The 17,250-nt window shown below is 48.5% G+C and overlaps 1 protein-coding gene across 1 annotated transcript in view; it reads left to right on the forward strand.

The window, feature by feature from the left end:
- Positions 1 to 12,155, forward strand: part of GEMIN5 (gem nuclear organelle associated protein 5) — a 36,503-nt gene extending 24,348 nt beyond the window's left edge. The window contains exons 23-28 of the mRNA XM_056860194.1: positions 369 to 585; positions 1,446 to 1,703; positions 8,398 to 8,560; positions 9,710 to 10,244; positions 11,458 to 11,554; positions 11,833 to 12,155. Of these exons, the coding sequence (XP_056716172.1) occupies positions 369 to 585; positions 1,446 to 1,703; positions 8,398 to 8,560; positions 9,710 to 10,244; positions 11,458 to 11,554; positions 11,833 to 12,000 (1,438 nt within the window). The 3' untranslated portion in view covers positions 12,001 to 12,155. The remainder of the gene's footprint in view (positions 1 to 368; positions 586 to 1,445; positions 1,704 to 8,397; positions 8,561 to 9,709; positions 10,245 to 11,457; positions 11,555 to 11,832) is intronic.
- The last annotated feature ends 5,095 nt before the right edge of the window (positions 12,156 to 17,250 follow it).

Consider the following 17,250-nt stretch of genomic DNA (forward strand, 5'->3'; position numbering starts at 1 on the left):
GTGGTTCACACAATGGGAAATGTGCTTGAGTGGTTTGATTGGATTTTCCCATTCTTTCTGTGCTGGGTTGGGAGGCATCCAAAGGGAAGGAAGGAGAATGGCATCTTTTGCTTTGGTGTTCAAGATGAGAGCTCCAAGCTGTCGTGTGGTGTGGTCTCTCCTTCGATTAACCACCATCTCCTTCGATTAACCACCTGCTTTGTAAAAAACTGTAGTAGAAGAAGTACAAGATGAGAGGAGGAGTAGAGTAAAAGGGAACCGGGATTCCAATGGATCCTCAAAGCACATGAAACAAGCAGGTTTTTTGGTGGTGAACTGAAAGTTTCCTGCAATATCGGTGTCACTTGGTGTTTAATTTTTCTTTGCAGTTACCTGGGAGCTGCCTGTCCCTACGATGCAGCCAAAGTGCTGTCTAAAAAGGGAGACCCCACATCTCTAAAAGCTGCCGCTGAGCTGGCTCTGATAGCTGGAGAGAAGGACCTGTCGGTGACTTTTTCCTTCCGGTGTGCCCAGGAGCTTTTGTCTGCCAAGAACTGGGTCGGGGCACAGGAAGTTCTCCAGCAGCAGGAGAGTTTATTGGTGAGGGTATAGTATTACCTCTGTAGACTCATCCATGTTGCATCCTTTACATGATTCCTCTGTGGCTATGTGTCGTTAGGATTCTTCCTGAATTAAAAAAACAAACAAAGAATGCAGAAACCAGAGCAGCAGTTTAAAAGGGGAAAGTGGGGCAGAGGGCAGAGATTATTTATATCTTTGCTCATGCCAATTTCCACCCAAAATCACCATTAACATTCCCTTCTCCCCCCACCCCAATAAGGTATTTTTACCCAAGGGAGTAGGATATATATATTTCTCAGCAGAGTAGAAGAAGAAGCTTGAAGATGTTTTCTTTGCAAACAGATGTTTTAACTTCTGTCGTAACCCATTCATATGTTGCTTGTTTAGGAAATGTATTGATTGGCAATTTTTTTGAAAGGGATCAATCTAAATCAAGCTCTCTTGGTGTTTTTCAATGGTTGTCATTTAAACCCATCTTGTTTGAGATGTATTTTAAAAACTTACTGCTGGAAAAAAGCTGCTTCTTGAACAGTCTTCTGGATGTTCAAGTGGGGGTCTCAGTCCAAAAGCTTCAACAAATCCATTCTCAAATGAAACCCTGAAAACAAGGTTTAGGAGCAAGAGATGCTTACATGATCATTGTGGGGGAGGAAATTAACCCCAATTCCATTTACTACTAATTGCAGCTGAAATTTTACCATCACCACACAAGAAGAGGTCTTGTCTTTCTGATTAGCCAGAGGGTCTCTTCCTGACCTCACACATACTTTCACAGATAAATGTGTCTAATACATCATGTACATATTGTGAAATATGTACATTCCCAGTATGTGATGTTTTCTCACCTGATTAAAATAAATAATGGCTGTGACTTTCTCTTACAGGGACACAGATTGGTGTTCTGTCTTAATGAGCTGCTTCACAAATGCCTTAGTGAAAGGAATCCAGTGCAAAACAGAAGCCTAGCCATACCTTGCTACCACAGCTGGGTAGTGAGACAAGGCTGCTCCTTTATAGAAGTGGTGACAACTATATGGCAGAGCGTATTTGGTGTGCATACTGTTGAACAAGCACAGACCATGTTTGAACAGCTGCAGATTATTCAGTATCCTCCTGCCACAAGCAACACTCATCCCAGGCAGGTAATTTTGTGTGTGGTCTGTAGATTTTCAACATTATCTTTATACTGGAGAAGGGAGAAGAGTATTGCAGTATCAACAACATAAACATAAGGGGGGACTGTCACGCCTCCCTGGCGCCGCCGTCGCCCCCGGGGTCTCTGCCTTGGAGGAGGACCTGGCCGGAGGAGCCTCCTCGGCCTCAGACCAGTCCGAGGGGGAATCGGAGCTTGCCTCCCCCTCGGATGCAGCCAGGTTGCTCTGAGCCAGCACGGCTCCTACCACCTAGTGCTGCTGCTACTCCTCCTCGGCCAAGGCTCCTCTCTGGCCTTATATCCCCTCCAGGCCAGAGAGGTCCCGCCCCTTCCTCCCTTAGCCCCGCCCCCGACCTTCTCAAATAAGGGCTCCAGCCGGGTCACCTGGCTGCCTCTGAGGTAGCTGGCCGGACCGCCCTCATTTGCCCCGCCCGCGCTCGTCCGCGGCTTAGCTGTTGAGCGGGGCGGGGTGCAGGGGCGCGCACAGTCTCTGCCGCGGCCGGCGCGGCGGCTGGGTGCTTGCTGGCGTCATCCCCTGGAGGCCCTGAAGGAAAAAAACAGGGCTGAAGCGCGGTCGCCACGCCGGCTGCCGGCGGGGCTGGCCACCCCGCTCTCATCTTCCCTCCCTCCAATGGTGAGTGGCACCCCCCCTGCATGGTCTGGTGGGGTGGTTTACGTCCCGGGCTGCGCGGGGAGGGGCTCGTCCCGGGACACCCCCCCCCCCTCTTAACGCCGGCTGGACAGATGGGTCTTCTTCAAACACTCTCGACATATAGTCGGCTGGTATATGCTGGGTTCCGGGTCTGTGCTTGACCGTGAAGTCGAAGGGTAGCAATGACACGTACCACCGGAGAATCCGGGCGTTGTGGTCCTTCATACGCCTCATCCATAACAACGGGGCATGGTCAGTGACCAGGAAAAAGGGGTTGTTCACGAGATAGTATTGTAGGGACCCCACCGCCCATTTGACCGCTAATGCTTCTTTCTCGACAGTGGCATAATTACGTTCTGCCGGCTGTAACTTGCGACTGATGAACAGTATGGGGTAGTCCTGTCCGTCCTTTTCTTGCATGAGCACTGCTCCCAGCCCAGTGTCAGATGCGTCCGTGTGTAGTGAAAAGGGCTTATCGAAATCGGGGTTTTTCAACACTGGGCTTCGGGATAGGGCTGTCTGTAAGTCGTGGAAGGCTGCCTTTAACGTAGGGGTCCATCTGAGTTGGTTGGGGCAAGTTTTCTTCAGACAGTCGGTTAATGGACAGGCCCAGGTAGCAAAGTGAGGTATAAACTTACTATAATACCCGACGAGACCCAGGAACCGTCGGAGCTGTCTCTTCGTCCGGGGGACTGGAGCTTTTTCCAGGGTAACAACCTTCTCAGGAATGGGTCTCAGCGCCCCTTGTCTCACGACATAACCCAGGTATTTGAGTTCTCGAAAACCCAGGTGACTTTTTGAGGGGTTGGCCCGTAGGCCAGCGGCGTAAAGGGCGCGACAAACTGAATCCAGGTGTTGGAGGTGTGATTCCCAATCAGGGCTGAAAACGATGATGTCATCGATGTAAGCGGTAGCGAAACCTTGGCATTGGGCCAGGGCTTGATCTACCACCCGCTGGAATGTGGCGGCTGCCCCGTGTAATCCGAATGGCATCATTGTAAAGTGGTAGAGGCCTGAAGAGGTAGCAAAGGCTGTCTTTTCTTTGTCTTCTGTTCTCATGGGGACCTGCCAGTACCCCTTTGTCAGGTCTAGGGCTGACAAGTACTGGGCTGACCCGAGTTGGTCGATCAGAAGGTCTGCCCGTGGCATGGGATAGTCGTCAAAAGCGGCTATTTGGTTTAGCGCTCTATAATCCACGCAAAAACGGACACTGCCGTCTGGTTTTGGTACTAGGACGATCGGACTCCGCCAAGCGCTCTTGGAGGGCTCAATTACTCCCAGTTGTAACATCTTGGTCACCTCTTGTTCCACCTCTTCCCACCGTCGTCGGGGGACTGGACGCCAAATAGACCGGGCCACGGCGTCGGGAGGGGTCCGAATAGCATGTGAGACTCCTTCGATTCGCCCCGGCGTAGAGGAGAACACAGGGGTAACTGTTGTATCAACTTCTGTAGCTGTTGTTTCTGTATGGGGTCTAAGGCCGTGTCTATCTTGGGTCTTTCCGGGCCTTTGCCCGCGTTGCCCCACGGGATGTCCCCTTCCGACAGTTCTAATGGTTCCTCTCCCAGCTGACATTCTCCCCGCTGACCTGTCGGGGTCAGCCACTCTTTCAGATCATTGGTATGGATTCGCTTCCGTTGCCGGGTTTGAGCGCCGCACTGGATTTCGTACGAACAGGGACCCAAGACCCGTACCACTTTGTAGGGACCCTTCCACAATTCTTTTTCTCCGGGACCACACACGCGTCCCTTCACCAACACTTGGGCCCCTACCCCTAACTGTCGGAGTTGGGTACCCTGATCATACCGTTCCTTCTGGCGGGCTTGGGCTTGCGCCACGTTCTGCGAGGCTATGGCTTGGGCGGTCGCCAACCTTTCTTTTAACTGTCGGACATACTCCTGGGCCTCTTGACCCTGATACTCCCCTGGATCCTGTCCGACTACCTGCCCTTCCACCACCTGTAGGATGCCTCGGGGTTTGCGACCGTATAGTAATTCAAAAGGTGCGTAGCCAGTCGAGGCTTGAGGGGTCTCTCTAATGGCGAACAGCACCGGGTCAACGTATAGGTCCCACTGACGAGGTTGGTCCCCCGCTAGCTTGCGGAGCATGTTTTTTATCGTTTGATTTAGGCGTTCTACTAGCCCATCGGTTTGGGGGTGGGCAATGGCTGCGAATAGTTGGCGGATGCCTAATGTTTTACACAAAGCCTTGGTGATAGAGGCCGTAAAAGACGAGCCTCTATCAGATACGATTTCCCGGGGTAGTCCTACGTGGGCGAATAAATGAATCAGGGCCCGACACACCCCTGGGGCCTGTAGGGTGCGCAACGGGATAGCTTCCGGGTACCTGGTGGCGTAATCAATTATGACCAAAAAGTAACGGAACCCCCTTGGTGTGCGAGGGAGGGGCCCTACAAAATCCATGGCGATCCGGTCGAAGGGCGCCTGGATGATGGCCAATGGTTGGAGAGGGGCCCGAGGAGGGGGCCGCCCATCCCACTTTTGGCATCGTAAGCAAGTCCTACAGAATTGCTTAACGTCCCTTGAAATAGCCGGCCAGAAACACCTCTGTTGCAGACGGGCTAGGGTGTTTTTCACCCCCTGGTGCCCTGCCCAAGAGTGACTTAATTCCAAGAACTGTTGCCTATACCTTTGGGGAATCAACAGTTGTTGGACCTCCAGCCCCCTATTCCCTGGGACACGATACCACAGACCTCGCATTTGTTGTATCTGGGGCCACCTATTAGCACGTCTTTCATCCACCACCTGCCCGTTACTTACCGCCACCATTTCCCGCAGCTTGGCCAAGGAGGGTCTGTGTTCTGAGCTTGCAGGAACTCAGGGTCCTGTTCCCAATCCATGGCCATATCGCGGACGGTTGGTTGACCAACCGTTGCAGTTGCGGGGTCCGTAGCTGTGGACGTTCCCGGGCGCTCACCGTCATCCGCTTCTATCACCAATCCTTCTTCCACGTTGAATCCTCGTCGGATCTGGCCCAACAGGGCTCCGAAGAATGGCGCATCCCGCCCTATAAGCATGGGGTAAGGCAAGTGCGCTACCTTCGCAGCTTCCATCTCATACGACCGTCCGTTCCATGTCACCTTGATCCGGACTACAGCGTATTGTTCCACATGCTGATGAAAACAGGCTACGGAGGCCGTCCGGACTGTTGGTAGCCGGGTTGGTACTAACGCAGTCTTGACCATAGAAACTGAAGACCCACTATCGACTAGAGCCCGAATCCTTCGTCCTCCCAGCTGGAGGGACACCATTATGGCTGCTGGCCGTCTCCCGGGTGTCTCAGCATGCATTGCCTCCTCCCAACCCAAGTCGCACTCCATCATTGGGCAGTCCCTTCGGTAATGGCCCCACTGCCCACATGTGAAGCATGGCCCCATCGTTTTCCTGTCGGGGCTCTTACTCTCTTCTTTGAGTTGCGCCCGGACCCCTTCTGCGAGGGGTTGTCCTGGGGCTGGTAACCCTCCAGGCGGGCTCCATCGGGGCTGAACCCCGGTGAGGGGAGGGAATCGCGGAGCTAGCCGGGCCCTCCCACCTCGCGGATGACTTTCTGGCCCCTTTGTTCGCCACTCTGCCTTACTGCTCTCCCAGGGGGGCTCCCGGTATTCTGCTGCCAGCACATTCTCGAGTAACGCCATGGCCACTGGCAAGGTATCCGGTTTGTTGCAAAGCAGCCAATCACGGGCTTTGGGCGGCACCACGGCTAGCAGCTGCTCTAACACCACCTGATCCGCTACTTCCTCACTCTCAGCTGTCTTGGGTCGTAGCCATCTATAGGCCGCATCTTTTAAGGACGTTACAAAGGCCCTAGGTGGTTCCCCCTTTTTCCACTGCATCGTCCGGAATCTGTGTCGGTATGTTTCGGGGGAAATGGCATATCGTTCCAAAATGGAAGCCTTCAGGCGATCATACCGCTTACTGTCGTCTTTTGGTAGGGCTTTAAGGGCGGCCTGGGCGGGGCCCGTAAGATATGGCCCTATGATGATGGACCACTTCTCCTTTGGCCATCCGGAGGCTTCGGCTGTCCGCTCGAAGGCCTCAAGGTATCCATCAATGTCATCCTCGGGCCCTAGCTTTGTCAACTGCATGAAAGGTACCTTAGTTGCCCCGCTCGCCGCATCGGTACCTGTGGCCGGGATGGCCCCTCGACTGGTTTCCAGGGCTTGGCGCATTTCACGGAACAGCACAGCTTGGGACTCCTGATGTTGTTGCGTCATTTCTCTGACCAATCGTTGTTGCGCCTCCTGTGGGCGTTGTAGGAGATCCTGCATCATGCGTCCGTGATGTTCTGTTAGCCAACGACCGAATTGGGAGAAATCTCCTGAGGTTCCTGGGGCTGGTTCTGCTGGTTCCATTGTGGATTCTACTGCACTTCCAGCCGCCAAAGTCAACACGGGGGCCCGGATAATCGGGTGAGGCGGGCGCCAGCCAGGGGCTGTCGGCAGGCGGGGTGGGGGCTTGGCTATGTCTGCCCCCCTGCCCGCATTCTCCACCACGCTGTCACGCCTCCCTGGCGCCGCCGTCGCCCCCGGGGTCTCTGCCTTGGAGGAGGACCTGGCCGGAGGAGCCTCCTCGGCCTCAGACCAGTCCGAGGGGGAATCGGAGCTTGCCTCCCCCTCGGATGCAGCCAGGTTGCTCTGAGCCAGCACGGCTCCTACCACCTAGTGCTGCTGCTACTCCTCCTCGGCCAAGGCTCCTCTCTGGCCTTATATCCCCTCCAGGCCAGAGAGGTCCCGCCCCTTCCTCCCTTAGCCCCGCCCCCGACCTTCTCAAATAAGGGCTCCAGCCGGGTCACCTGGCTGCCTCTGAGGTAGCTGGCCGGCCCGCCCTCATTTGCCCCGCCCGCGCTCGTCCGTGGCTCAGCTGTTGAGCGGGGCGGGGTGCAGGAGCGCGCGCAGTCTCTGCCGCGGCCGGCGCCGCGGCTGGGTGCTTGCTGGCGTCATCCCCTGGAGGCCCTGAAGGAAAAAAACAGGGCTGAAGCGCGGTCGCCACGCCGGCTGCCGGCAGGGCTGGCCACCCCGCTCTCATCTTCCCTCCCTCCAATGGTGAGTGGCACCCCCCCCCCTGCATGGTCTGGTGGGGTGGTTTACGTCCCGGGCTGCGCGGGGAGGGGCTCGTCCCGGGACAGGGACTGACAGGCACCTGGTTGGCCACTGTCTGAACATACTGCTGGACTTGATGGACCTTGGTCTAATCCAGTTTAGCTTTTCTTATGTTCGTATGATATTCTAAAGGGGGTCAAGACCATGATGCAATTCAAGTGTATTGTTATGCACATTGAAGAAGTTGGCCTTGGCACTCTTTTTGTGTATGTTGTATTGCTTTCCAGAATTAGGCATTGTTTGCTCCTGTTCCAGGCTGGGAAAGGAGTTGAGATGCTTAGCCATTCTCTATTTTCTGATTCTCTGCCTGAAAAAGTCTGCCCCCCCCCCTCAGGTTTTGCATAACCTTCTCAGGATCCCTTCTGGATTCTCACAAGTTGTACATCAGAAATTATACTTTGGAGGCTAAATTCTACACTGTGCAGATTAATTGCCCCTGCAGAATTCCCCTCTCTATTCTCCAGTATTGATCTGTATTCTGAAGCCACAATTAAGGGTGAGAGTAGTGTTACAGGAGGGCTTTGAACTGTGCCTCATTCACACTGACCATTATCACCCCTGGAAGAACAAAAATCAGAGGGATATTTATTTGGGGGATTCATATGCAGCCTTGCCAGGGTCCCACTCAATACCTGACTACACCCTTATCTAACCTTTCAAATGGTATAATAAAAACTCTGGGGTTGGAAGGCGGTTTGGCAGATGTGGCCTCAGTTGCCAAATGATTGAGGTCTTAGTTTCAGAATGTTTTTACTTTCTACGTATCTTGTAAATTCCCATGAACACCATAGTTGACAATAGCAAGGTAGAAAATGGGGCCACTTGTGCTAGTATCTTAAGGTGGCCAATGGCTGGAAACTGGTCTCATGCTGTTTTTTCCTTCTCAGTGAAGCTAGGTTTCTTTTTTTATAGCTCCTTTTCCACATATCCCATGAACTGACCCTGGCACTCCTGAGCCATCAGACGGCTTCCTGGGAAGAGGCAGTGAAAGCCATTCTTGGAGCTGTGACCCGGAGCTATGATGCTGGAAATTTTACTCTCATGCAAGAGATCTGCAACATCATCCTTCCTAGAGGTAAAGTCTTAATTCCTCCTCCTGCTCTACAAAGGCATTGATCTACGGAAATGGAAGAGACTAATTTCTTTAAAATCCTTTTGGGAAAAAGGGGATCCAGTAACTTTGACTTGATGAATTACTGGTTTGTTTGTTTTTATTTACAACCTCCATCTTTATTCTGTACACTGAACTAGCACAGTTCCTTTTCCTTTGTCCCAACCTAAATATATAAAGGTGGATGATATTAGGTATAGTAAATGGAATAAACAAAAATATGTTTTTAATACATGCTGATACGATTTCTTGAAATCACAAGGAAAAGATCATTGAACGAGTCAGTTGAGCATGCCATGGTGAAACTGAAATACCATATTCTGAAATGACTTTTTTAAAGTCATTTATTATATAAATCTGGGTGGTTTGGATGTTATACAGTGTAGCCATCAGCTCTGTCTCTTTAAAAAAAAGTTTGTCTCCCCTTCCAGTTAAGTTATCGCAGTAACTTAATCCATTGATTCCCCATTGTTTTACTAATCATAACTGAATTCAATATTATGGCACTTCCTGTTCTAGACTGGCAACTAGGTGAAGAATAGCTGGACAATGAGTCTTCTAGGAGCATTTCTTCAGCTTTTAATTAGGCAAATTAATTCAGAATGATGCACGTTTAAGCAGTAATTCACTTCTGATGGATCAGATCAGTGCTCCATCCAGTCCAGCATCCTACCTCACAGTGGCCAACCCATTTTTCTGGAGAGCCAACAACAGGACATAGAGGCCGAGGCTTTCCCCTGATGTTGCATCCCGGCACTGGGCTTCAAATGTTTACTGCCTCTGACTGTGGAGGGTCCCTTTAGTCATCCTGGCTAGTAGCCACCTATTCTTCATGAATTTGTTTAATCCCTTTCTGAAACTGGCTATACTTGTGGCCATCACTTTGCTTGTGGCCATCATCCTTTGGCAGTGAATTCCACTTTTTAATCACGTGTCGAATTAGTTTTCTTTTGTCCATCCTGAATCTATTACTCCATCCTGAATCTATTGCTCATTGACTTCATGGAGTGTCCCTTGGCATATATGTTAGTAGCAGTTTTCCAATGTAAGGTTTCATTTGGAGGGAGGTTGGGGTGCTCAGTATTTCAACCATTTTCATTCTTCTTTTGACAGGTTGTGATCATCTGAGAGAGAAGCTGGACAGCACGGATGTGCAGAGCTTGGCAGTGTACAGGAGTTTACAGGCATTTGTGGCTTATGGGCAATTATACAATCTGTGGTGGAATCTCCCTGATGATTCGCTGGTCTCAGAACACCCAAGGCCTACCTCTGAGGTGTGCAGTAACAAGCAATCCACTCTCTATTGCCAGAGCAACTGTACAAGACCCTCTAAGCATGTAGAAAATATACCTGACACTGAAGCCAGGCCTGAAGAATTTTCCCAAAGGGACAATAATGGTACTAGCTCAGAAATGGGTTCTTCGCCCAACTCAAGCCTAAAGGAGAGACAAGTAAAACTGAGAAGCTGTGGAGTGCTGCTTTCTGAAGAACATGCTGCAGTCCAGAGTGTGCAGAGGGATATCTCTAGAGTTCAGCAGACATTGGCAGACATGATCTCCCAACATAAGAAAAATAACCTTCAGCAAAGCACCACTGATAATCAGGATTCCGAGGAAACACAGCTTTCGCTGCCAAGTCAGAGACAAAAGTAAGATTTAAGGAGAGGGGGGAAATGACATGAACTATACATTTGGACCGTTGCTTATGGTGATGTTGTAGAGAAATTATAGACTCCCATTGATCTAGGGAAATATGCACATGAGAACTTGACAAATGTGGTTGCAAGAGAAAAGGGGGTTTGGTGTGGAGTTTTGTAATCATCCTGATTAATTCATGCAAGCTTTAACTCCACGTGGAGCTGCTTGTGAGAGATCTATCTACATAGTTGGGCTGAGGCATGTTACTTGTAAAATGAAGCTCAGATTGCAGAATTGTTTTCCTTCAATTGCTACTAGGAGTAACTTGGGAATTTACAAACACTTACTATTCTGAGCAGTCATGGGTCTAGATAAAGTGAAACTATTGAAGGTTTCTGAATAATGAGCATTTCTGGTTACAGACTGTTCCCCCTTGTACAGTGCTGGATTATAAGGCATAACATTTTCTTGTTTGGGAATTAATTCTTCTTGGAATTACATTAGGGGAATGGAAGAGCAGTTGTAGATACTGAAGGGGCCAACAAATAATTGACTTTTTTTGCTCTCTCTGTGTTCCCTCTTACCAATGATTGTGGGACTGGCAAAAGTTTCTCTCATTTGTAATGGGATATGGAAAAGATAAGAAACATCGTAAGACTTGTGTTTCTTGTTTTCTTCAAAGAGTTTAGGGAAATTTGTCTTAACTGGGCTAGGATAGAAACACATGGAATGGGAATTTTAACATTTGCATATTATTAAGTGGTGTTAACTTTGAGGTGAATTTTAGTTCAGCATACTGTACTAATCCTGGCCATTTGATTCACTGAAAATCTTTAAAAGAATGAAGATTACTCACAAATATACCATTTTATTTAGTAAATGCACTGCCTTTAGACCCCTACTCAAGACATTTTAACTGTAGCAAAATCATTTTCATAATGCCCAAAGCCACAAAGCTGTCTAGATCTGATTTTAAGAGGGAAGTATGCTTATAGACTGAACAGACGTGTTTTTACTTCATATGAGTGCTTTATATATATAAGCCCTGTAGCGCAGAGTGGTAAGCTGCAGTACTGCAGTCCAAGCTCTGCTCACGATCTGAGTTCGATCCCGACGGAAGTTGGTTTTAGGTAGACGGCTCAAGGTTGACTCAGCCTTCCATCCTTTACCTTTTTTTTAAGTGCTTTATATAATGTTTGGAAATGTGATCTTAACTCTTTACAGTACGAATGAAGTCAGTGAGATGATTTCTCTACCAGATCTTATGAAACAACTTACAGAAGCAAATCAGAAACTAGCAGAGTTTCCAGCTAGTGTAAAGGTAAGGGTTAAAGGTTATATCAAAGTTGAAAAAATACAAACCATTAAAGTAAATGATTCCCATGTTCACCTAGTTGTTGCAGTTTCTTCAGCAGTAGAGTTGTGTACAGTTTTCATAACATGGGTGATAGCTAATAAATAACTTCATGTACTCTTGTGCTTTTATAATCAGATTAATAGTTAATTATCAACTGAAGGTAAATTACATGGCTAATGCTTTTTGAGTTTCATAAGGTACCAAACCAGGCTGAGTGAGCATATTCCAATTTATCTTTACAGGATTCACCTTTCCCAGATGTCCTGGAGTGCTGCCTGGTTATCCTTCACTTGGGAGCCCAGTGGGGGGTAGATCTGGACCCAGAACTACAGGAGAAGTGCTTGCACCTGCTTCAAAAATATAAAGGAACTGACGTATATAAAGAGGCTTGTAGGAAGTTCTTCACATGAATCTCCTCTTTCCTATCAAGTCATTTTTTTCCTTAATGTGAAGGACTAGTTGTGTATATTAATTTCATTCTAGAATGGATTAATAAATGCAAGTGGCTATGGTTATACAGTTACATTGGTCAGTAACTTTGCAAAGAGCCCACATCCTTTTTCAATATTGTAAAACTTTTTCTATTGTAAGGAGAATAATAGAGGCATCCATACAGTATTTTTGTGCCCAGTCAACCCACCCTTTGAGCTGCAGAAGGTTGTGGATGACATAACCAATAAAGAAAATGTGGTATAATAAACTCAAGCTGTTGTCAATCATTGCTGCAGAACATTTGTTATGAAACCAGTCTATTTGTTGGTAATGGGGTATGAAAACAGTCCACTGAAATGCAAATGGGTTTTTCAGTGTACATAACAGAGCACTGGTCCCTTTAGTCCAGCATCATAAAGTGGCTAGCCAACATGTTGCAGGGGAGCGAATCCTACAACAACCAGTGCTAGCTAGCTAGCTACCGTATATACTCGCGTATAAGCCGAGTTTTTCAGCCCCAAAAATGGGCTGAAAAAGCCGGCCTCGGCTTATACGCGGGTCAATACGGGGGGAGGGAGGGGGGAAACTTACCGTCGCCGCCGCGCCCGTGCTGCTTCCTGCCGCCGGGAGCGGCCTGGGGCAGCCTCCTGCAGCCGCAGGAAGGTTGCCCCGGCCCTTCCCGCCCCCCGCCGCCATTTTTCCCGGGCGGGAGGGGCCTTGGGCAGCCTCCTGCAACCGCAGGATGGCTGCCCCGGCCCTTCCCGCCCCCCGCCGCCATTTTTTCCGGGCGGGAGGGGCCTTGGGCAGCCTCCTGCAGCCGCAGGAAGGCTGCTCCGGGTCCCCCTGGGCCTCGCCGCCGCTTCCTCCCGCCGGGAGCGGCCTGGGGCAGCCTCCTGCAGCCGAAGGAAGGCTGCCCGGGCCCCCCCGGGCCGCGCCGCCGCCGGACCCTCGCCGCTGGAGAGCCCTGTCAGGTAAGCCTGCGGGGGGGGGGGGTGTTTATAAGCCGACCCTCGGCTTATACGCGGGTGCCTAATTTTTCCCCATTTTTGGGGAGAAATTAGGCACCTCGGCTTATACGCGGGTCGGCTTATACATGGGTATATACGGTATTTATTTCTTAATTTTGTTCAACTTTTACCCCACACTTTCCCCTGCCATGAGGGACTCAGGGCTGCATCCAGCAGTTAAAATGTACAATATGACAACATTCAAAATTTAAAACCTGATTCCCTAATATAAGAAAATGGTGCCCTGTATTACATATCCCTTTGTCAGCAGCCGGACCCCTCCAGCTAAAGGGTGCCGTGAAGCCACGAGGACCAAAGACTGACAGCAAAGCAGGATGCTGCTGTCCATAAAATGGAAGCCTCTTAGAAAGTTTTGAGAGCTATTTTGTGTGTATAACACGGGCAGGAAGATGCGTTTTCCCACATCCCAAAGGTGTGGCAGGCTAAGCAATGGGGCTAGCTGATCTCCATTGCCTCACCTTAAGGTGGTTTCATCAGCGCTCAGAGCCAACCATTAATTATCTTAGCTGCATCCATCCTGGGCAATCAATCAGTATTCAGGAGAATAGCCCAGGCATTCTCCTGCATCCTGACAACTCATCCAGCCTCTCCTTTTTGGTTGGACCCCTTTTTGGTGGGATGTAAAGCAATCAATTATTTGTCTCTGGCCGGTTTTCCCTTGCCAGCTTATCTCATACCACCTCAGGACTCATTTTGGGGTGTAAATATAGTCCTTTGGCCAGTCATAGTGTGTCTGATGGATCCATGCATACACCCCACTTGCATGTGGGCTCCTTTTGCTGCCAGAAATGCTGGCTGTCTCCCTCCTCAGCGCTGGCTTCTCTGAACGTCTCTCCGGGAAAGATAAATATCGGCCATCCCTTCTCTAGCTCTTGTATGATCCATGTGTGTTTGTTTACTCCTTGAAAGTGAATTATTTGTTTTTCAATTTACAAAACCCTTTTAATTTTATTTTATTTAAGAGTTTTCCCTTGAATAAATAAAAAGGGGAGGGGCATAGCTAAAAGAAAGTTATAGTAGGTAAAAGATTTAAAGAAGTATTAGAATGAAGAATTGATGTAGTATTAGAGAATCGTATTAGATGTAGGAAATAAGGACACTAATAGACAAGAGAGACATCAAGTCCCTAACTCTATGTAGGGTGATGAAGTAGTCCGTGCACCGGTGAAAAGTAGTGAATGTAATTCTATTTTCCTTTCCCTATTCTCCCTTTTTCCTTTGTATTTTGAAAAAAACAGTAAAAAAAAAAAGTTTTCCCCAGGATTAATCCTGGTATACATAGATTTAAAAGATCCTGGTTACCCGCCTCTCGCTCCATCTCGGTAGCTAATTTCCCCAACTAAGAGGTGGAGACTGCCTAATTCAGGTAACACCTTAGCATGAAAGCCCCATCATAAGTAAAAATGGGAAGACATCCAGCCACAGAGAGCTTGCAGGCCCAAAAAGTAAAAGGAAAAACCGACAGGAAGAAGGAAAAGGGGAAGGAAGGGGGGGAAATACTGCCAAGGAAGGAACAGGGAAAAGGAGAAGGGAAGAGTAACAGGGCGGGAGGGAGGACAGCTGATGTATCTGATCGTCACTGTCCTCAACCATACGCCCAGTTACAGAAGGGTGGGAAGGGAACCCGTTTCCCCTGCTGGGCCAACCACTTGTTGGGCTTGCTGCTCTCCCCTCCCCCACCCAGAGACTCAGAGGGGGACTTTGCTCAGCTATTCCTCCCCACCTGTCTGCCTGACATCCAGATCTTTGGGAGGCCATGTCTTACTCTGAAGTGCAGAAGTCTCTTCTCTTGCGGAACCCCCTCCCAGTATCTTCAGGTAGTTTGGAGTATGGCAGTATGAATCTCATGCATCCGCTGAACACTCTTGTGGGGGAACCCAGAAATCGCCTTTATGGAGGGAGGGGCTGTGGCTCAGTGGTGGAGCATCTGCTTTCCAGGCAGAAAATCCCTGGTTCACTCCTTGGCATCTCCAGTTTTAATAAATTGGTGCTGATCATGTAATATCTGATATTGAAAGACCTCCTTGAAACCCTGGCTCTCCAGGGAGAAAAAAATGAAACTTGGAAAGAATTGAAATAGACGCAGTACTTACTTTCCTAGCAATCCTAAGCCTGTTTTTCTTCTTTAAAAACATAATTAATTATAACTGATGCATTTTATCTAAAATTGTACTCTACCAGCACACAGAATTTAAACATATAAATCCCTGTTTTTTTTTACAAGTGGAACTGCAAATACACCCAATGCTAAAGATGGAGAGAACTGCAAATTATTGTATCTGTTGCTTTCTAAACACATTTTAATTTTGTCTCCCTAATCAGGAGGGCCCTAACCCTATGGGTTCCTATCTCCCCAGTGGGTATGGGACTGTCAATAGGAAGACACAGACTCCCAAGATGTCACTGATGTGAATTAAACAATTTATTGGAAGGCACTGTTGCACAAACACTACAAAAAACAAACTGCATTATACATGAATGAATACATGGGGAAAGGCACGGATATAAAACCAACAGAAAGATGTATGTGGGATACATGAACAGGCAGTGTGTAAGTAATAAGACATGAGTCTACAACACAGCTCTAAACCAGTCCTAAACCACTGCATTGTAAACATTGCTTGAAAATAGCAGGTTGTAAACGGAAAGCATAAGAAAGCTTAATGCATGTTAGCTGCTTTAAATATTGAAACTCTGTTGGCTGCCCTGACACCCTCCTGCCCTTTTAGTTATACCTCAGTTCCTTAGCAAGCACGTTATGCGGTTTCATAGCTACATATACAAGGATACGGGAGGGTAGAAGAACCAGGACCCTTGCAGGCTTACGGGCCTCTCAGCCCTAATGATTAGGAAGAGGGGAGGACAGAGCACAGCAGCTTGGGATTTGGCTCTTCAGAACAGGCCCATCCAGACACAGTCCTTTAGCCCATAGAATCACGCCACAAGGGAAGAATGAAAAGGCCATAAAATAAGGAAAGAATCCAGAAACTTAGGAGGGAAAATTACTCAAGCTGACAAAATAATGGACCCCAAAGCCCAAGTCCCAAGAGTATGCTTCTGAAGGCCTCAGGAGGCCGTAGGGCAGTATCCACAAGGCTACTTTGTTGGTGAAAGCCCACCCTCACCTAAAGGCTTTTTACCTTTCCCTTCATCAGTGTGGTCCCCATTCCCGGAGGGTGGAGAAAGAGGTGTGGATATATGATTTCCCCCTCATTTGTTGTTTATTTTGGCTCCTGGGGGTCAGAATGTCACTTTCCCATAAGTTTGTCTATTATTCCAAAACATGCCTGATAGGGCTGCTCTTATTGGCCATGAGACTGGTCTTTGTGTTAGTCAGAATAGCAGGTATTTCTCTAAGAGTTGATGCTTTTTCAGCAATCAGCAGTGCATTGTGGAGACTTCCAATGAAGATTTTCCAGCTGGGGATCAAGGAAACATGCTTGTGCAGGCAAACACCAAAGATTCCTTCTGATGTTGTAGAGGACACGGTTATGTCCAGTTGGGGAGCGGGCAATTTCAATTCTCACACCACAGGAGTATTTGAGGCTTTTTAAAAAAATAAGATCTAGCACCTAAGGACAGCATTAAGAGAGAGATACTTTCTACACCAATCTATCCACTTGACTGGCTTGTAGGGTCTTTAACGTTACAACTGTGATTACAAAAGTCACAACTTGAAATACAAATGAATGCCTACAAGGCTTGGGTGTGACATCCCTTTTTCATGATGCACCTTGCAAAGCTGTTGGTCATATTCAGTCTCTTATTCTTCTGTTCTATAATTCTCAGCCAGGTAAGGCACTTGCCAAACCTGTTTCCGTCACACATTTGTCCCTAGATGAGTTCATGTATCTAAAATCCTGTAGGGGGCATCATAACCACACTTTAAAAATGGGCCTGTGAAGGAAACTCATTGTTGACTGGCTAATGGTATAACCGCTGCCTTACACCTGCGTGGATAGCCTAAGCAGTCTTTGTTCTGTGTCTGTGAGCAGAAACCAAGCTGGAAACCTCCGTCAGCGAATGAAACCAGGCGCTTGGAAAATCCATCTTGTTCAAATATGAAGGTCTTACTTATAGGATGTATAAGGGTCAAAACTGTACCAAAATAACACTCGTTTCCAGTTGCCTTCTGGGCCTTCATATCTCTGGGTTGGGTCCGGTTGGGTGGGAGGCGAGAGTGTTTGCAAGGATGTGTCT

The sequence above is a fragment of the Euleptes europaea genome, chromosome 1 (genome assembly GCF_029931775.1).
Source record: "Euleptes europaea isolate rEulEur1 chromosome 1, rEulEur1.hap1, whole genome shotgun sequence".
Taxonomy (NCBI): Eukaryota; Metazoa; Chordata; class Lepidosauria; order Squamata; family Sphaerodactylidae; genus Euleptes; species Euleptes europaea.